Source organism: Brassica napus, chromosome A9 (assembly GCF_020379485.1).
Source record: "Brassica napus cultivar Da-Ae chromosome A9, Da-Ae, whole genome shotgun sequence".
NCBI lineage: Eukaryota > Viridiplantae > Streptophyta > Magnoliopsida > Brassicales > Brassicaceae > Brassica > Brassica napus.
The window spans coordinates 3,520,247-3,542,452 of record NC_063442.1 but is presented as its reverse complement, the minus strand read 5'-3'; the positions used below and the strand labels follow the sequence as shown (position 1 = coordinate 3,542,452).

Genomic DNA, 22,206 nt, shown 5'->3' with positions numbered 1-22,206 from the left:
GTTCTTTTTACAACAAACTTCTTGATAGATCAAATGGCTGGTAATATAAAGAAAATTAAATAACATTTTCTGTTACCAATAATTAATTTAAAACATTATGGATTTTCCATCTGGTTCCGTTGTGTTTGTACTTGAAATTTTCAAATTAGGTAACAATTTTATTCAAGCAGACACTAGTTACTCAAAATCTTCACGCCAATGTATGAAACTTAGTACCTTGCAGTTAGCACTAATCTAACAGTCCCAATAATTAATCTAATCTGATCTTCCTATAGATGCTTTTAAAACAATGTAGATGGTCACATGTTAAAAAGAGTTAAGACGCTAAAGTTTTTGTCAGAGACGTTTCCTAAGCATTACCCTAAACCTGAGTTCTGATTCCTTTGCTCTTCATCTTCTGGTGGTTCCTTTCTACTCTGATTTGTCTTGGTTTTGATATTCATTCCTGCTTAACCAATGTCTTAAATTAGCACATCTCCTAGCTTTAAATTTATGAACCAAGGATATACGGTCTCTCAAGCGAAAATCAGCTTACCTTTTATGTTCCCACGGTTTGAGAACTGAATAAGAAAGTCCCTGAAGCTCGACAAGATCTGTCTTTCTTGTTCTACGAAACTCTCCGAGCTTGTGTCTGCGTCTTCTTCTTTCTCTTGGCTTGTTTTCACTCGGGCGGCAGATGTCTCTTTCTCTGATATGATCACATCCTCATCATCACACATCAATGCACGTGTTGCTGGAGATAAAGGCTTCTCGTCCATTCTAGTAGAGTCAAGCACACAATCTGGAGAGTCATTAGTCTCATTAGCATCTCTCAGTGCTGGATCAAGTGAAGGGTCTTTCTCACTCTTCCTCCTTTTATTTGCTACATCCAAAGATTTAGTGACCAAAAGCGCACATAGGTCTTTCACATGACGCGGCTGGATAGTATTTGACAGAGAAGACCTATAGAAGAAGTAGACAGTCAGATAAATCCTTAAGACGGTATCATACAAAGGAAGGAGTTGATATCACCAACCTGTAAGAACATGCGGTAGATCCAGATACCTCCCTGTTGTTAGGAACTGAAAATAGAGAAGTGTCACCATTCCTTATAAGGTGTGTAACCGCAGATGAACCTCTAGCTGAATGTGAAGCTTCCTTGCTCTTTCTCTTTCTTAATTCAAGAGGATTAACGTGAACCGTCTGTTGTTGTATGTAGGTTTCTGGTCCATGAAGAAGGGTGTTTCTCTCTACGCTACCTTCAAAGTTCTTGCAATCTTGGCATCTACAATTCTCTGAACATAGGACATTGGCCTGGAAACACTCGCAGTACTTCTTGAGGCATCCTGATTTCTTGCAGTGGCATCCTTTGCTATGCTTTCCCAGAATCAGTAGTTGGTGCCGCACATCTTCCTACAAGTCGTTTTCAGGTAAGTTACACCAAATGTATATATCAAAATTAGGCCTGGGCATTTTATACGGACCCCAAGAACCCAAAATAGCAGAGTTTTAGCGGTTCCTAGACAACTAGACCCGAACCCGGACCAACAAATCCAAATTACGCTATTGGGTCCTAATATGTAAGAACCGAAGGATCCAAACCCGACAAGACCCGAGGATCCGAATCTTAAATACTTTCTTTGGCTTAAACAGAATAGTAAAAAACTATCAATTCAATCCAATATCATATTGATTCCTTTCAAATGTATAATCAACTGCTTGTTTTGCAGTCCATCACCTAACTAACTGTATTCAAGTGTATAAACTTTCACAAGATCGTACCTGCAAATCTTCGGTTCCAAGAGGACTACCAGCAATCTTGGACTTGAAGGCATCCGGATTACGCTCCAACGTCCCGTTGATGGCTTCTTGTCTTGCGCTCTCGTTCTCCAAATTGTTGTGACAATTCAAACAGTTGCAACCATTGCAATACGACCCCGACGCAAAGCACTCACAATACCTGTAAGCAGATTACATTTCATCACCACCACCACCACAGATTAAAAAGGCTTTATATGATCCAGAAGAATGCAGAACTTACAGCTTCAAGCATTTTGAATTTTTACAGTTGCAATGCTTCTGTTTACGTGGAGTGCCCTCATTGGATGCAGCTTCCGTGTGCCCTCGTGGTGTTAAAGGCTCTTGCTTGCTGCATACACAATCAAAAAAAAAAAAAAAAACCTAACTAACTACAACGCACGATCTTTTTCCCCCAACTAATCAAAGTTGAAAACTTTTATACCTCACTCGACACTTGGCGGACTTATGATCAAACCCATTAAGCGGAGGAGGTCTCTGCGGCGGCGTGGTGAGTTCCGATCTAACCGGCGGTTTCAGCACTTGCTCCTCGGAACCAGACGGAGGCGGAGGAGGCAGCAAGTCTTCTTCTTTATGATCTTCCCGAGAAGAATTCGAATCGAGAAGAGAATGCTTCTCACTTCCCTGAGAAGATTCCATCTCCGCCGCCGCCGCCGAGACGGAGAAATCCAATCGACGCGCCAATTGGTTTCGCGGAGAGCCCAAGTCCTGATCGGAGTTATCCATAGTGAAAAATTCAATGGAGAGAGAGAGAGAGATTTCGCTGCTGCTTTCAGCTAGAGAGCTCGTCTTCTTCCTCCTCTGTGTTCGTCTGCTTCTTCTTCGTCTCTTTTGAAAAAATTGAATTTTGATAAACTTGATGACCGAATCTAACGGCTGAGATGAAAAGGAGTTATCAACGGTTTGGATCGAACGATTTAGGTTTTTTTTTTATTTATAACCGACGTTTTAATGATGCAAAGGCCCAATAGTAAGCCCAACATCTAATAAGATTTATACATCAATGTTAATTTTGTATGCATGGATCAAAAGCGACACACCCCTGAGCCGGTTCGAGGGCCGAAAATTTTAGAAGGATTTAGTTTCATTAATTAACATATATTATAAGTGTTTCAAAAAAAAAAAAAAAAAAAAAAAAAATTAACATATATTATAAGAGTCGATAACCTAATTTTTGTAACAGTTCCTCAGTTTTTTTCTTGAATAGATTTTTTTTAAATGGATATTGACACATCTCCTAAAAATATATTTTGTCACTGGACGGTCGAGATTAAACACTAGTCTGTGGAAGCTTCTTTTTTAGTCCATGGTTTAAGTAAAAGTTCATTAGTGCTTTATACCAGAAGGTCTGGGTTTTGAATCTCAACAAAGATGAATTATGCAGATTTATGGAGAAAAACATACAGGAGATCTTCGGCATAGCACAAGAAGTACTATCAGGCATGGATCTCATAAGACGACTCATGATGATGCAGTCAGGTGTGAATTCTCATAAGACAAGTAGAATTACCGGCTGTAGAATCGTCTTGTAATATTTTTCATATTTTGTAATAGCATAATTAACCATGGACAAAAAAAATACTAGTCTCGAATCCTCAAAATTTTAATGATAAATATGTATAGATGATAGAATCATTTCCGTATAGTCTCTTTAAGATCATCTCCAATGGTTTATTCTAATTTTTCTCTAAAATAGAGTAACTCTATAATAGAGTTGGATGTTGCTCCAATGATACTCTATTTTAGAGTGAAAAATAGAGCGATGAACAAAAAGTAAAAAAATTACTCTATATATAGAGTAAAAAGTAGGTTTACACTATTATAGAATCGAAAATAAAGTATCATTAGACTATTTTTACTCTAAACTCTATTTTAGAGGAAAAAATATAGTGAGATTGGAGATGCCCTAAAAGAGTACCTTAAGAATTTTATACTATTACTTTATTTTAATATGGTGATAATAATTAATTTTAATAGCTATTAGATAGCTAAACCAGTAGAAGTGAGACAAGCGCAGAATTGGTACAGTAGAAAAGTATCAAAATTTCTTTACTAAGAAATTATTTTCACTACTTCTCTCCTACTTGTATTTATCATTTTCTTTTGTTCTGGTACTGCTTTACATATCTCCGCTGCGTGTGCTGGTATCATTAACCCTAGTCTCTTACTCGGGGTTTTTAATTTATGATTTAACATTTTTTTTATTTTTTTTACACTTTTCAACTAAGAAACGATTCTTATATCTTTTATTTAAGAGACGGCTCTTAACTTTTCTTATTTAATATCTAAGAAAAATTAAAGACGATCTCTTAATGGAAGCTAAAAACCCTAGTTAAGAGATTAGGGTTAATGATGGTCTTAGACTTTCAAATTGATTATATATATATATTGATTATGTACTAATTGGCGCAAGAAAAAAAAATCTCAAAGTTAGCCCTGTACACATTATCCCTCTTTACCTTTTTTGTTATCGGAGAAAATCAAAAGTAAGATTCGCTCGCTCCTCTTGTTCTTTGTTCTTTACAAGACTTTTTGTACATTTGATGTCTCATATTACTCACATCACGTCGAGAGTTGTAATATGATATGAACATAACAAAAGAGGAAACATGTACCAAGGTACAAGTGGGGAAGATATAACTTGTATTTTTCCTAGTGAACTGACTCTTGCCTATAGTCTCATTTGTGCATTTCGTATGTGTCAATGAAATGGTATTCGAGGTGATGATTCCTCATTTTTTGTCTTGTTTCTATCACTACAAGTGTTAAATGAAAAATGATGTCGACGTAAGCACGTAAACATGACGAAACATTAGAAAATGAGCGTAAGTCGCATTTACTTTTAACTTTTGTACTTAATTCACTAAGACAGACGAGCTTAGTGACGAGTTTAGTGGCTCCACTTATTGGTTTTCTTATCCAGTTAACTTTTTTGTCAAAAGACTATAATTTTGGCTTTTGACTTTTTGAAACCGTTTTATCATGTTAAAAGTGTTATAAGAAGCCGGCCGTTGGTTTTGTATTACTTGTTTTAGTGCTATAAACATAATGATGTATTATTGTTGAAAAATGTATATAATGATGTATATATATATATACAGGAGCATGCATAAAAATTAAAGGCAGAAGTAAATTCATTTTTCCGAAGGATATAAATGATACTTTTTTGCCAATGGATACAGAGAAATTAATCAACGATGTGTTGACACAATGGAAGTAAGCCTAAATTGATCAATTTCATTTTTCACAGACTCATCATGAAAATATAATTGTAAGCCTGAATTGACCAATTTCATTTTTCACAGATTCATCATGAAAATATAATAATAATAATATATTTTATGTATGTATATTATATTATAATGATGCTACTGTGCCATTATATCAACAACGACCGTTGCAATGTCATTTCGAATTTAAAATATTCTAAGTAAATGTAATAACTTTTAGTTTGCCACTCTGCAATAATAGATGCACGAATTTATTCATGGTTGACATAAAAAAGATGCATGAATTGTTTCTTGATATTGAGTATTGAACAACTTTATTTTCCAAAATGTCATTGACCATTTCTATTCCTCGTTATAGTATTTCTTAAAATGATCCTCTCCTTGGAGTTAAGGGTGGACCGTTAAATTTTAAATCATCCCAATAATCCATAATTTATCTCGATTTATTTTTCTCTTAAATCATATGGGATTTTGCATGTATGCATTTACTTTGAAAGTTTTTAGGGTCTATCTGAGATCGATGACCGGTATGTTAAACCAAATTAATGATAATTAATTGAAAAACATGGCTTAACATCTTAGATTTTACATTAGATAATAGTAAGAGATGTTAGAATGCATAACGGACTAGAAACCTGCTAAGTGGGATCACCAATTCACCATATTTCCAATGCAAGCATAAAAGACTATACGTATGTTCTTTATAATAACCAAACCTGATATATGACGGTAAGCTTTCAAGACTGATCAAGATACTGCACATCCGAATATGAGTCATAGGAGATTCCTCTAATACACATTTTACGTTGAATATAATATTGAGTACGTGTATATATATATATATATATATATATATTGATACTGAACGATTTATATAAAATTATACAAGAAATCATATGTAGTTATAAATGTATTGATGAAAAAAAAAATTATAAATGTATTAAAAGATGGCTGGAATACCTGATAAATCATAGTTAAAAAAAAAAAAAAAAAACTAAACCACCAATACAAATAAACGGCTCTGAATGTTGCATTATGCTAAAGTAGTTATTCTTTTAATCAATTATTATTACCTGGACGTTGATTACAAAATCTCCAAACAATCAAAATGGCAGCTTTTTATAACTTCTTTGGTAAAGCTAACAATTAAATATTGTATTGTCGGGACTAAACATACTATTAAATTATGGTTTTGCACATAGTATATACTTTCCTTACTATATTGGCCTCCACTATCCAATATCTTTCACAAAGACAATTATTGAGAGAATCCTTGAAATGGCAAGCAAGAAAAAAGGTTAAGTTAATTTTTAATTAAAAGTTTGTCCAAAAAGTTCATTCTGTTTTTCAAAGGTTATTACTCAATTACATTATAGTTTTCATTGTTCGCTTAGTTTGTTTTCTGTAGTGTTTGCATGACTATGATAGGAGAAAAATAGCATAGTTTCAAACATACTACTTACTTTGTAAAAAGGAACTCAAAATATTCACAAAAGTTAGATTTATCAACTAATGTTTTTTTCAATAATATGTGGATTTTAGTTCGGTTGTGAAACAAATAACACTATAACAAACCATTAAGCAAACATTTTACGGCTTATACAAATAACACTGTAATTGACTTCCCTATATACAAGTTTTAGTTCTAAACATACCAACTTTTAATAAAAATTCCAAAAAAGGTTATAAGATTTAGGTTTATGGAGCATGAACAGATATATTGCAATTATTAGTTACGTTAAACTTAATTATAGGGAAGTCACTTCAATAGATTTTTCTTTCGAATTATGTCTACTCAAAAAAATTAGTGGACAGTGACGGACTCTAATTACAGTGTAATCATTAAAGTCTGTAGCCTTTTTTCAACAACAAAACGAAAAAGACGTAGGTAGTGACGAAAAAAGAAGAACAAAGAAAATGGAATCCATTTCGAACCATTCATTACAGTTGTTATTACACAAATATTCCAATCAAGCTAGCTACTTGTATTACAATATTACACTTAGTTCTCGAAAGACAGAAGAGGAGATTCTTTTGCATTGGGTCGCAAAAGGAAATGCAATGAGTACAAAGTCGCATTGATTAATACAATAAGAGTCGAAGGCCGAACCATTCAAGTAGTGGTTATCTTAATATATATCACTATAGTGGAAAAAGGCAACAACAACTATTGGTCATGACTAATTTTTGGTTAACCGGAAAAAGTTTTATATTTCCACTATAGAAAAGGAATATTGATAATCCCAAATCAACAACTAACATTCAACATCATTCAACATATGGTACGTGGCCTTATATTGGCTACTAGTCCAATATTATTTATTTTCAGAAATTTCAACACTGACTTAAGAAAAAAAACGAGAATTATGTACAAGTATTGATATATGGAGCTCACTCACACACACACACGAACACACATTGAGAAAAGATGACCAGAGACAGATAACCCTAACTCAAACCCACCACAAAATAAAGGGTTCACTAAAACATAGTTAAAACATCATAACTAGTACCCATATATAGAGTATGTTTTATATGATTATAACTCAATAATTAAACAGTCCTGGAAGATCCCAATCCTGTGATAATGACCCAGGAATCATCTCATAATCAACTTCTGACAACTGATGTGGTGGATAAACCCAAAAGTCTGCCGAGTCAAAGAAAATGAACTCTTTACTTAGCTGAGTCGTACCATCATAGCTAGACCCTAAACTCGGCAGCTCAACAATCTCCTCTAGCTCCTCCGAGCCAGTCGCAGAGGAAGACACAAGAGACTCTAGCGAAGAAGAAGACGTTAAAGACGAAGAAGAAGAAGACTGTGAGGTCGTCATAATGATCTCCATGTGTGCAGCTTTGAGAGCTGCGGCTTGGATGTCTCGAGGGCTGAGAGAGCTTGGCCGTGGGAAAGAGCCCACGAGGTCAGGAAAGTTAAGTGTCGCGGAGGTTCCTTTGATGCTCAAAGCAGCTACGTCGTGTGCACGCGCCGCCATCTCCGGTGAAGGAAACGTTCCGAGCCATATACGAGATTTCTTCCTCGGCTCTCTTATCTCCGACACCCATTTTCCCCAGCTCCTCTTTCGGACACCCCTGTAAACCGGATGCTTACCAGAATCTCTAACCGGTTTGGTCTCTCTCGTGTTCTCTTGACTAACTGAGTTAGTCGAAGAGTTCTTGGACGTACTCTCTAAACCTATCATTGGTGATCTTTCTTGTAAGAAGAGCTTTATACCAAAGACACCAATAACAAATTAACCATTGTTTGTTTTTAGAATTGGAGGTTTTGGGTGGTAAAAAGGAATGATGTTAAAGAAAAAAGTTTGAGAATTTGATAAAAATGTGTTGTTTTGGGGAATGAGTTAATGAAGGAAAGTGAGAGGCAGAGTTTAATGGGCATTTGTCTACATTTCTCGATCACTCCCTTATTTATACAAGAATTGTTTTGGAGGTGTGGTAGTGGGTATAGGGGAGATATGGGACAAATATTTCACTAAGTTTAGTGAAAAAAAGAAAAAAGGACCCACATGCTAAATTTGATTTCGATATGCTTGCTCTTAAAAGACCCGTACATTTTTTTTTATTAATCATGACAACAACATAAATCCATACATGCCTTTACTCCAAAATAATACGATCCTATTATCTTAACAGAAATTAAGTCCATATTTTTGGTTGTTTTTTTCTTCTATGAGTAATCTATTCTTGGGTTTCTTTTTTGTTTACTATTGAGCAAAATTAAGATGTGTGTTCTAAGGATGATAGGATATTTATGATAAATGATAATATTTTTACATCTTCATGCTGCTACTTTAGTCATTATTTATGTTATTTGAAAGTAAATTTGAATGCTAACTTGTAGTATTAATTTTATAGTATTCTGGAATAGGTTTGAACTTTAAAAGGGTTATCAGACTTAAAACAAATGATATTAACTAATAATGAAAATCAAGGTCATTTTTTGTCATGTGCAAGTGAAACTGTTAAATAACATTCTGATTGTAGAAGAAAAAATTCTTAATTTTTTTGAAATAATTATATATACATTAGATTCTAAACTTTTAATTTTTAATTATACTTCTAAATTTAAAGTGTATAATCTTAAAATAAAAGTTAACCAAATAGATAAATTATTTATTTTTAAAATTATATAGTTACTTATTTAAATATATCGTTAATATTTTTTAAACATGGTCTACAAATTATTCAAACCTGCAGCATTGGTGAGAATCACGACATAATGAGGAGGTTGTTCTCCTAATAATTTTCTGACGCTTAAGTTAGAATAAGTACAAGACTAACGAAAGATCAGGGTAACGTGATAGACGAAGTTTCGAGTGAATGGAGTGGTTTAAAACGATCTAATCTCGAATGAATATATGAGTTTACTGGCTGATAACAAATGAAATTTAGAGATCGACCTCCGTTTCTACAAGTTCTTTCCTTTTGTCAAACGTTTAAAGAGTAATGTATTCATATGCTTACTTGTTAACGAGTTGCATTTTCTGATTATCGTGAGTTGGTTCGTCATGTTGCGTTTTTGATTATCCATAAAATCTATTATTGCTCTGGCAAATTTTCCATCACACATCGTCATCAGACTTGACATAATAGTTATAATCTGTTAGTTCTAGCCATCATTAATGATATGATGTTATATATGTAGGTTTCACGCATTAAATATTTTCTACTTTACTACAACACGTTTTAATCCATCTTTAGACCTTGGAAAATCATGGTCCAATATTTGTCTGCGACTTACGTACTGACTTTATTTTTAAAACTAACTTACGTACTTTTTTTCTTTTTGTGCATTTAGTAACTTATGTACAGACTTTAGAAAATCAACAAACTTTTTAAAACAGATGAACCATTTTAAGTTTTTTTTAAAAAAAAATCCAAGTTCTAAGATATGTATAATAATTAAATCTCTACACTAAACCCAAACTGAATTATTGATTGGATCGCTGGATTTATCAATGTGGGTGCAGGTCTGGGTCAAATCTAAAACACACAGTAGAATAGTAGAACAATTTGGTTATCAAATAACAAAAATACTTTATTTAATAAAATATCCATAAATTTATAATATAAAAAATAAAAATAGTTTTAGTAAGCTGATGACATTTATTTCTAATTATAGTTCTAAAATGATCATATTAGCAAAATTAATCTTCAGCACTTGAAAATTGGATAAATGTTACAAATACTGAAATATAGCGTAATCATATTTTATATATACTGATGAAAAGGGCATCCTTCAGCATCTATATATAGGCTATGCTTGTGTTAAAATATAATTAGAAAATAATACATCATTAATCTATTATTCATTTAGAAATCATGTTTATTAGTAATGCTATAATGCTATTTATTACTAAGCCATAATGTTTTTTTATTGTAATTTGAAATTAAAGAAAAATAGAAAACAACTAATGCAATTATGTAGAAGAGTATGATCTAGTATGCAATTAAATTTCTATTTCTGATTCTCTTCAGATAAATATTAATATATAAATAAATAAAAATTCCCTTTAGAATTCAAGACAACATCGATATGAAGAGATAAGTTATTTTGTAGTGCCCAGTGCCGACTGAATAAATCTTTTATTATGTAATACATGATCGTGACGTTTCATCAGATTTTTATGAATTTTCTCCTTCTTGTTGAAAATGGTGTGTCAACTGTTTTTAATTATTTTAAGTTTTCAAACTCAAATGCACTGTACAATTATCCTGGTCGTGATCTCAATCATCATCATGTTTGTCATTACAGAAACAATTTACTTATTAAATTAACTACATTTATTTGTATGTATTTATATAAATACATATAAGGTTCCTCTAATAAGTAAATACGATTCATATGAGTTTAAGCTGACAAATTAGATTCGAGATTGTTAAGCTGCAAAGTCTTATAAGATTTCTGCATTCACGTTTTCAGTCAAGATCCTTGCATCTCTTATTCATTTCGCCGAACTATTTAAAGAAACAAAATATATAAAGCTTTATCAGTCTTAGAAACGTAATGCATTGTAATATTCTAAGTATAAAAATTGTAAATAATAGTTAGTATATTGTAGTAAATTGGTTGACTATGATATTTTATGATTTTGCCGGTTCGATTGTAGTGTCTAGCAGTAGCCTCCATGTGAATTTAAATTACATATAATATTGAATTATAGAATCTCCACTCACCAAAACCTTGTTATGCTAATTGGTGTCATAGAAAGGAGGGTCAGAACCCAAAAACAAATGATTCAAGATAAACCGGTTTTCACACATGTGAAATCGAATAACTAAACTTTGTTGGTGGGTCGTGGCAGGGGTGCGTTAGCTTTGAGAATGATTCAAATATTACAACTTTATACAATTTTTCCATAAAACTTGTTTATAATATCTACATATTTTATATACTTTATTGTCAACTGCCTATTTTATTCTATATAGCTTTTATATGTTTTGGAACTAGTCTAACATAAACATCCAAGTTAAAGACATATTCTAGAGAAAAAAAGAAGAAGAAGTTAGTTACAATTTTGAATATAACATATATACTAATTCAAGTAGCAACAAGGAAGGACGTTTTACGTTTCTTAACCGCATGTTCAGTATGCATACATGCATTATAAAATTAATACTCCTATTTAAAACTAAATATTTATATGGCTGTGGCAACCGGCAATCAGAGGTCTGAAAGTTGTTAGTCGCCACTCATTTGGTGGAAGATAGCGATTAGACAGATTTGTTAGTGTTTTCTAGTATATTATGTCTTCGAAAAGAGAACTTAAAGCTGTTAAATCTTATAATTATACGATCTTAAATCAGAATGTATTTGCGATAGTTTTTAGAGATCGATAACACAAAATAGTTACCAAACACTAAAGTTGGTCAACGTATATAATAAGGTAAAACCATAACGGTAGGTGGATGTGAGAGGAAAGGACTAAAACAGGGAATATGAATTTTCCGATTGTAAGAATTGATTAACTGCTATTCACTCTCCTTATTCTAGACAGAACCGGATGAAATGATATTTAGATATTTATGGATGATATAGTCTAATGTAAAAAGAGTGATTAAACATTCATTTTTCAAGCTAGCTATTCTTGTGTTTGGATTACTACAAAAGTAATCTCCTAACTCGCTCTCTCTCCCTCTCTCGCTAACCAAGAGATTCCCGTTGAGCAATGTGTCTAAGCCTTAAACTCTGCAGTTCCTAAACATCATTATAATTTCTCAATTTTTTTCACCTTCTAATTTGTTATCATATTATAACACACATACAGTATCTATAATTCTATATACATAGCCGGTCATAGACATAGATAAATAAATAAAATTATTCTATAACCTCTAAATTTCAAGAAATAATTTACATAAACATATGTTTTCAAAATTATTTTAAAAGTGTCATTAAGTTATTACGAAATTATTTATAGCTTCCGAAATTTCAATACCGCGTTCATGTTTCGATATTAGGTTAAATATTTAACAAAACATTCAAAAATCATGATTTCTCAACCCCCTCAAACCAAACCAGAAGATTTGTAAAATCTCTTATATATTAATTGAGAAACATTATAACTTGTGATATATGACATATGTCATTACTAGAATGACTCTTAATTTTTTTTTACATAAGTTAGTCTATCTAAACATATAATACACAGCCTAAAATTAATTAGTAATTTACCAAAATAATTTTCATTCTTTCCTCAAATAAAAGCTATGGTGTAATTAGAATATATGCCATTTAATAATTTTGAATAATAGTGATTTGATAACAATTTTTTTATCCTATATCATTTTATTTACTTTATATTATTAAAATAAATTAAACAATTACATCAATGATATGAAAAAACATTTAGATTTTTAATATATGTTATATTTTGAATTTTTTAAAATAACTATAAATTATTAAAAAAAATTAAAATCTTACACTGAAAATTTTGTGATTAATGATTTAAAGCTTTTTGTTATAACAAAAAATAAATGATCATACAACTATATGAGTAGGAAGTTTCATTTACTATATATACATATTGAAGTATATATCTAGTTAATATCGTTTAAATTAAACTATATACCATATAAAATATAAAATATTTTATTTTCAAAATTTTAGAAAATGCATTATATTTAAGTGAGAAATATAAAAATTTTACAATTTTAATTTGATTAAATCGTTAAATGATATTTTACTTACTTTTGTTACTATTTTGAAAATAATTTTGAAAAACTTATTTATTTAATAATATTTTATAATATATTTTATTTCGTGTGCGGATTATTACCTAGTAACAAACTAAACTAGATACATTCAATAGTTTTTTATATATACATTCAATAGTTCATTAGAGTCATGTTACGTCGTACGTGCGCTAGGTACCCAATAGACTAAACTAAAAGAAATACAAGTTCATATTCTATCAGTCTAAACTTCACGTCTAATAAGAAAATCATATCGAATCATTCTAAGTCGTATAATTATCATTAGTGATTAGAGAAATAGACATATAATTTTCAGCTTCAGATAAGACAAATCACATATCGTTATAAGGACGCGTCATCATGAAAAGGATTATCGAATAACCTAGCGCGTCGCCACCTCTCCAGCATGCAACGCTTCCTATACACGGGAACCGAACTTTCTAAACTCTCAAATTTTAACTATCGACTCAAGCATGCATGTTCATTAAAATGTAAATCAGACAAAACATCGATTGCAAGCATACCGAACCTAAGTATCTTACGCGGTTTTGGTTCGAAAAATGTCTAAAATTTGCAAAATGAAGTTGTGTACCTCATTGCTAAAAATTGCAAATCCTTGTCGTTTGGTTCTTTAAAGTCATGATGTGTCGTTTTATCATTGTCACATTTACCTTTAATAACATCTAAAACTTCCTTGGTGTGGCTATTAAATTGGATTTTGGTTAGATTTTTTTCCTTTTGTAATGGTACACTTCTGAAAATATATAATAATGAGAACATGATTTAAGCAAAAGATATGTGAAGAAAAAGAAGAAAAGGGAGAAAAGGCATTATTTGTGTCGACGGGAGCAAAAGGTCTGATAGATTGGGAAAACATTGGAAAAAGAACCCAAGTTGTATGATTTAATTGGCAAAAAGTGGTCCAAGAGACATTTGGAAATGTAGGACATGCCCTAAAATGTTGCTTTACTCTCGTATGAGGTGAGGTAGTCAACGAAACGCGCGTTTGGTTGTCGTTTTGGACCCCTCAATACAATTACACGCAAATTCGTGTGTATATATATGTATGCATGCAGCAGTACAAAACTCTATTATTGCAATTTGTTGAATTTATTCTACAGGAATCCACCGACCGATGATATTGTTTGTCGATATATAGTGTTTATAAATGGAAGAACAAGAGACCATTCTAATCAAAGAATTATTTCGTAGAAACTAATTTAAATATTGTTAATGTGTTCCCGGATTAATGAATTAATTTTGTTCACTTAATTATTGTATTAGAATCTTATCCACTAAATATTTTCACACAAATTAAAATACATAAATCTATTATGCTTTTAACAAATATAAGCCTGGCTCTTGAATTTGATTGTATTTTACATTATTGTTAACTTTTATAAAAGTGAGACTGAGATCATATTGTCTCAAAAACAATAAATTTTAGAATAAAACGGCTTTTAATTTGAAAGAGATGAAATAATTTCTTCATTCGTTATCTTAGTTAATAATGTATAAGCACATACAATAGTGATTAACCATATGACAATGGATTTTAAAGTTAGGGCCAGAACAGAATCGTCGACATATTATTATTCAATGAGCAGTTTCATTTATGTTTTTATGAAATTATTCAAATCTGGACCACCGATGTACTGAATTGCTTTTCAGAATGTTACGTGGATAGCTGTGTGTATCTTTTTGTTAAATGATGATGTCTCTATGGTTAATTGTGGAAATAAGTGATAACGACTGAGCATCACATTTCGCAATATATAACCAATATATAGTAGTATATACATCATATCATATTGATTTTAGCGTCTAAAGTAATGTTTGAGTTTCAGTCTGCAATGATGATTTGAAAAAAGCAAAAGAATAACATATACATTCCATTCCATGTACCAGTTCAATAATCTAGTTTTGATCATTGGAAACGATAGTACAATTTTGTTGTTGCCAAATTAAGTCGACATGTCTAGCAGTCTAGACATTACTTTATCTGTTATAATGCAATCAGCCCGAACTTGTCACCATCTTTCTGAGACTAGAACTAAAACGATTGTTTGATGAACGGAATATTTTAACGGAAGGAGTTTCATATGGTACGTCAACTGTTATTGAACGTTAGTAAAAATAATTTTAAACCTTCAGATTATGGAAGACAGCAGCAGCATGTGAAATATTGAAACGCAACTGAGCAGCTTATTATATTTTTTATACATATGATTCTTCAGTTACTTTCCTAATGATAGTTTTAAGACTGGTTGTGAATGATGAACAGACAAAACATGCTGCAGTATAGTTAAGTTTTACAGCTATTACTTTATTATTTTTTTATCAATATAAACAGATTTAACTAAAACTCTACAAAACAATCTTGTAATTCTACATCTTTATAAACGACGAAAAACAATTGTTTTATTAGTACTATACGCAAAACTGTCCATTTTCGTATTATGTGTTCTGGATATATGAATAAGCTCTGAGTGGTGAAAATTCTTTTTTATGATTTTGGTGTATTTTAAATAATTTGCAAATATATGTCATTTTTTGTTATTATCTTCACCAATTTAGAACAAATTATTGCAAATGTGATGTGAAACTGTTATAAAATTCTTCATACATTTCATTGTTCATATGAAGATTTTAATCTCCGAATGTAGGATTGAAAGGTTTGCTTTCATGTTCCTTGATGAAAGCTTTCGAGTTATTACTTTATTTTATTCATGCAAAAGAAAGCTGTAATTTGTGTACATTTAAATTTATTACAGTTGATTAATTTTTTTTTAATTTTGTTCTAATTCTTAGAGAATACTTTAAATCACATTTTAACCATTCAAAGATTTTTTTCGAAGGAAAATGATAATTTCAGTAAGGTTCGGATTTCTGTAAGATTGAAATGCAATTTTTATATGTAAAATGATTTAACAGATTTTGTGCTTGTATAATTTAATTTTAAGGTAAGTGAAAATTTTAGAGTAAACCTTACATCTTTTTTAAATGAATTCAAATCATTTAATTTAATATTTTGGAAGTAAATTTTTCTAATAGATGTGTGTGAATTTTAAAATATCTATTATATAATATAAAATTTATAACCCATGTAATTTATTTAATATATATCCTAAACTTCTTATCCTAGTTTCGTCGACTCTTTTCTTCCATGCTGCGTTGTCTACAGATACAAAAAATACATTTCTATGTATATGAGGTGAAAAGTTAAAAACACTGAAAGTTGGAAATGATAAGAGACAGACAAAACATTTGATAAAGATAAATGTCTCCAGTCACGTCAAACACCACCATCTGCATTTATTGCCCTTTGCCCTGTATATTTTTTTCCCCAAGAAGGTTTTTTTTTTTGGTCAAACCCCCAAGAAGGTTATACTTTACAAATAAGTCGTAAAAAGAAGAGAGATTTTAGGAAGATACCTCCAGAAAAATTCTAGAGACTGAGATTGGTTTTCTGATCATGGCAGTTTCAGTTCACATGCGATTCTGCTTGGCTCCTGAATGTAATGTAATAAGCCACATACTGCATCATTAATTATTCATACCGGTTCAGTCTACTCAATCACAGACGGTCTAGCCCGGATCCACATATCAATGTAATTTTGTAAAAACTATCATACTACTGATATAAACTATGTAGCTACTAGATAGTTTACAAAAGATGTAAAGATTCCAAAATGAATATGATTTCTTTTCCCAAGAATTTCATCTGTTGAAAAAAATGTACAATGAATTGTTTGAAACAGAACTTCTAAACTGAAATTTGAAAAACTCGGTTAAACCAAATCGAATGAAGAATCATGTGAAACATATCATACTTCTCAGGCTTCACATGCCACAAAAAATGCTTCTGCACTCTCTTCACTCTCATCTGCAGTTGCTTGTACCTACGTTCCGATATAGACATCAAAATCTTCTTCAAGTTGGGTATATCTTTCTCCAACACAAAAACCGCAAACGACTCCCACTTCAAAGCCTCGAAGAAAGGTGGCACAAAGTTATCAGATATGATGACTGGAACACAATCATAGAAAATAGCCTCCACCACCCTAGGACTGTTCACTTCATACCCTTTAGCGCAAATACAATACTTGCTCGTCTTCATGAACTGACGATAGTTCTTGTTTCCTTTAGACCTTGGAAGCTTCCCAAATATTTTCAAGTCAGGATCTTTGTTGTTAGCCCAGTAAGAGAGTAGTATTGGCCTAACGTACCCGTGATCGGGTTGTCCAGCAAAGAAAGCTAGTGTTGGCCTTTTGGACGCAGACTTGCCACCGATGTTACTTAGTGGTTTTTTGGGATCTCTAACGTATGTCTCGGGTAGAGATGTGTCCTTTCCAAAGACAAAGCCTTCTTTAACATCTGAGTTGCACAACGCCCTTATACTGTTAGAAAAATGCTTCCTCGTCTCCGATGGAGCCTGAAAATGTAACAAAACAACATACATTTATTAGTAAATGATCTCAATGATCCAACCGTTAAAATCTCACATATCGAAATGTCACAAAACACCATATAATATTCTAAAAATGATCTCAAATCTCACATATTTACAATGCCACAAAAATGTTATAAACGACATGCATTCGTCAGAAAAATGATCTCAATGATCCAACCTTCATAACTTCACATAGAAAAATGTCACAAAATACCATATATTAATCTGAAAAAGGATCTCAAAGCTTAATTACAACTCCATAGCATAATGTCACAAGACATATATTTATCAGACAATGATCTCAGTGATCCACAGCCTTTACAACCTCACATAGATAAAGTGTCAAAAGACCATATACTAATTCTGTTCCTCGGTGTTCAAAAAAAAAAATATATGTTTCTCAAAACTCACATATTTATAGCTTACATAGAGTAAGGTAACAAAAAAACGTTATGTTTTCAGAAAATGGTCTCAAAGATTGCATCTATATAACTCAATAGATATATCAGAAATTTCTAAAAACATTCTCATGTCAAGGTGGAGACGTTACCCAGTCATGGCAGGCGGCAAGGAAATGATCAGCTCCAGAAGTTCGATTCCAAAAAGGATATTTTATGGAAATGAAGTCAATATAACCTTTGAGATACTTAATGAGGTTGCGGTGACTATGTGAGTCCTTTACATATAGTGTCTCCTCGAGCATCTGGGAACTGAATGGTAAGTAGAAAAGATGAGCTTTTGTAGCGTCCTTTGTGACATATTTGTTGTTAGATTCAATAAGTTTCATGAACCAGCCTTCGGATGAATATATCCCTCCGAGTCTTGGAGTGTGCATTATAGGTTTATCTCCTTCTTTGTATACATAAACCTTCAACATCTTCTCCATCATCTCATAGCTCCTGATGAATTCCATATAAGCTCAAGTCAGTATCAGTATATGTGCTTTGGTGCAACTTTAAGAAAAACATAACGACTCACCGTTTGAAGATGGAAACATTGTGATAAAGAGGAGCGTAGAGGATAGGATCTTTGTCATCAATTGGTGCATTCTCAATCTCATGTTTTGCTTGTAAAAGCTCTAGGTCAGGTTTAGTAACCCATTTTGGTTTCTGAAGATAAAAAAAACATGTTATAATACTAATGCTACATCTTAAGTAAGAAAGTATCATAACAAGATCATGGTGTACCTTCGCAAGACGATTATTAGAAATACGGTTTCGACGCAGCTGCTTGCTCATCTCATATATGGACATCACTCCTGAATCAGTCGTTTTTGCGTTCTCCTTTATGTCAGGTACAAATCTCACAACAGGAGAAGCATCACCAACATCTTCTTTAGTTGAATTCTTGTCATGTACTTTGCTAGTTGTAGGTAGTGTAGCGTTTTGCTTTAAAGGAGAGTGGTTTAAACCAGGTAAAGCAGCTGGGGCCTTCGCACTAGGCAAATGTACTGTTGCGTTATCCTTAACCGGAGACGGTCTTAAACCAGGTAATGCAGCTGGTGCCTCTACACTAGCGGCAGGGGCGGTTGCGTTTTCCTTTACTGGGGACCAATTTGAAGTAGGTAATGAAGGCTGGAATGCAGCTTCTTTGTCAAATATCTTATCAACCTCAACTTCTTTGTCAGAATCATCTACCAAAGTAGCATTATTTTGGGAGAAGCTCGGTACCATTGGTGGAGGCAAGTTATGATAATTATGATGCTTACGGTCTCCTATAAGTGAAGTTGAGTTTCTTGAAACGGGCATCTTGGTGGAAGAGAAGAGAGAGGAGATAGAGTATGGTAGCTCGACGTATTGGAAGGTGACAATGAGAGCAAATGTGAGTCCCAATAGCCATAGAAGCCGTCTGCTTTCTACCTTCCATAGCCATGGAAATACATAACTCATCCTCAGGCCCTGTTTACCAGTCACACTCAAAAGTTTCAATACTTATGATAAACGAATCATAAGAATCAATCTAATATGGTCAATGCATTAAACCGGTTTTGACTCATTTCAGTTAGAAACTTGTGAATTACAGAGCTAACTTGAAGCAGTTTATATTGCAATATTAAAGTCGTGTCACTCAAAAGTATTAATCTCTAAGAATTAGTAATATGATTTTTGGTTGACAAAAATAAAATAATAATATCATTTTCGATTCTGATACGGTCAACGTCTTGACCCATTTAGCGGATGTGATTTAAGAAGAATTTTTTTTTTTTGTAAATTTCAGAGCTCAAAAGACGCAATTTACTGAGAAAAAACTAGAAAGTTAAGTGCATGTAATAATTTCCCCTGAACTATCATCCGAATCATTACATTGGCTTTTTATCTCACCATGAAAATCAATGCATGCAATATGATAAAGAAGATACATACTGATTGTCAAATAACCTTATGCTCTGCCTCACCATGAACATATATATACATAAAACAGAGAGAGAGAGAGAGAGAGAGAGAGAGAGAGAGAGAGAGAGAGAGAGAGAGAGAGAGAGAGAGAGAGAGAGAGAGAACCTGAACAATTGACAAAGTGGAGAAGTCGATAGGAAGTCAAAAAAATATCAAGAGAGGCATATGGAGTTCTGATGATTGAGTTTGATCGCCTTCTGGTCACAAACGAGAACGAAAGAGATGGAAAAAGAAAGTATCACGAGAAAATTGATTCTTGTCGGATTTTCTTCCTTACGTGTCTATATAACTGTCCTGTTTCGCTGTTTACGAGAAACCCCAATAGATCCTTCGGAATCAAAACCCATTATCCCATATATATGAACTTCATTATCCCATATATATATGAACTAAAGATCATTAAAAAAGTTGCAGCCTTAGATTTGTACTAATTAAAAAAAATCATATTTAGATATCATTTAATTAGGATGTCAATTTGGCTTACATGTCAGCTTAGAAATCAATTGAAAAAAATATTGGTCCAAATCCAATTACTATAAATCATTATATTAATCCAAAATATAAGAAGCATGTATTATTTCCTTAAATAAAAGCTACAGAATTATCTAATATGATTAACAGATATATGACAATTAATGACTATGAATGATAAAGATTTGATAATAATTTTTGCATCCTTCTTCATTTTTGTTTAATTTTATATTATTAAAAAAATTAAACAATAATATTAACCATATAATAAAAATATTTTTTTTTCTTATATGTTATATTTTGAATTTTTTAAAATGCTTTTAAATTAAAAAAATGAGGAAACCATATATTTTATATTTTAAATTTTTAAAACGACTTTAAATTACAAAAATGAAGAAACCTTATATGTTATATTTTTCTGATATGTTATATTTTAAATTTTTTAAATTGAGTTTAAATTACAAAAATGTAGGTTTTCCTTAAACATACGACTAAAACCATTAAAATGTCATGTATCAATTCAATGGTTGATATGAAACCTTTCAAAACCATATGGAAGATAAATGTCAAAATAATTTAACTGTGAAAACAGTACTGATCACTTTTTTAAAAAAATGTGTTCGGTGAAAAAAAATTGTAATTTGTTTATTGTCAAATATGTTCAATGATATATTAATTATAGTTTAGTTCCATAATTTTTAATAAAAATTGATTCGGTCAATCGGAAAAAAATTATACAATAATAACAAAAAATATTATATATATATATAAATAAAATGATCAAATATATAAAAACTGTTGATAATATCCCCTATATATTAATTGAGAAGCATTTGAAAAGATGTAACCTCAATTTTGTATTAATTAAAAAAGACTCCTTGCTTATGTGGCACATCTAAATGCCTTCTAAATCTATTTTCTAAGAATTCTAGAGCACCTAATATAAAGTATAGTTCAATCTAAAGTTGTCCCGTTTTTCCATAATTATATAACACTATAGAACATTATATTAACATAAAATATAAGAAGTATATATTCTTTCCTTAAATAAAAGCTACGGATTACCTAATATGATTTACATATATAATGCAATTAATGATTATGAATAATAAAGATTTGATAACAATTTTTGCATCCTTCTTCATTTTTGTTTAATTTTATATTATTTAAAAAATTAAACAATCACATTAACCATATAATAAAAATAAATAGATTTTTTCTTATATCTTATATTTTGAATTTTTTAAAATGACTTTAAATTACAAAAATGAGGAAACATTATATGTTATATTTTTTTTAAACGGCTTTAAAGTACAAAAATGGAGACACCTTATATGTTATATTTTTCTTATATGTTATATTTTTTCTTATATGTTATATTTTTTCTTATATGTTATATTTTGAATTTTTTAAAACGACTTTAAATTACAAAAATGTAATTTTTTCTTAAGTATATGATTAAAAACATTAAAATGACATGTATCAATTCGATGGTTGGTCTGAAAGCTTTTAAAACCATATGGAAGATAAAAGTCAAAATAATTCAACTGTGGAAACAATACTGTTCATTTTTTTCAAGAATGTGTTCGATGAAAAAAATAAGGTTTTTATGTCATAATTTGTTTAATGTCCACTAAAGAACATTATA

General features: G+C 31.4%; 3 protein-coding genes across 3 annotated transcripts; all 3 read right to left on the bottom strand.

Annotated features, from left to right (window-relative positions):
* Window positions 1-137: 137 nt before the first annotated feature.
* On the bottom strand, window positions 138-2,748 carry LOC106365891 (protein tesmin/TSO1-like CXC 7). The gene is made up of 6 exons (XM_048739400.1): window positions 2,222-2,748; window positions 2,021-2,128; window positions 1,762-1,939; window positions 1,016-1,392; window positions 536-942; window positions 138-445 (listed from the first exon to the last, which is right to left on the bottom strand). Exons 1-6 carry the CDS (start codon window positions 2,521-2,523, stop codon window positions 357-359), a joined length of 1,461 nt encoding a protein of 486 aa, XP_048595357.1. The 5' UTR covers window positions 2,524-2,748; the 3' UTR covers window positions 138-356.
* Window positions 2,749-7,314: 4,566 nt separating this feature from the next.
* LOC106364026 (ethylene-responsive transcription factor TINY) lies at window positions 7,315-8,478 on the bottom strand. The gene has a single exon (XM_013803673.3). The coding sequence runs from the start codon at window positions 8,225-8,227 to the stop codon at window positions 7,574-7,576; it is 654 nt and encodes a 217-aa protein (XP_013659127.2). The 5' UTR covers window positions 8,228-8,478; the 3' UTR covers window positions 7,315-7,573.
* An 8,445-nt stretch (window positions 8,479-16,923) lies between these two features.
* On the bottom strand, window positions 16,924-20,466 carry LOC106365890 (probable glycosyltransferase At5g03795). The gene is made up of 5 exons (XM_013805403.3): window positions 20,193-20,466; window positions 18,882-19,592; window positions 18,673-18,803; window positions 18,245-18,593; window positions 16,924-17,676 (listed from the first exon to the last, which is right to left on the bottom strand). The coding sequence occupies exons 2-5, from the start codon at window positions 19,581-19,583 to the stop codon at window positions 17,008-17,010; spliced, it is 1,851 nt and encodes a 616-aa protein (XP_013660857.2). The 5' UTR covers window positions 19,584-19,592; window positions 20,193-20,466; the 3' UTR covers window positions 16,924-17,007.
* Window positions 20,467-22,206: the final 1,740 nt, after the last annotated feature.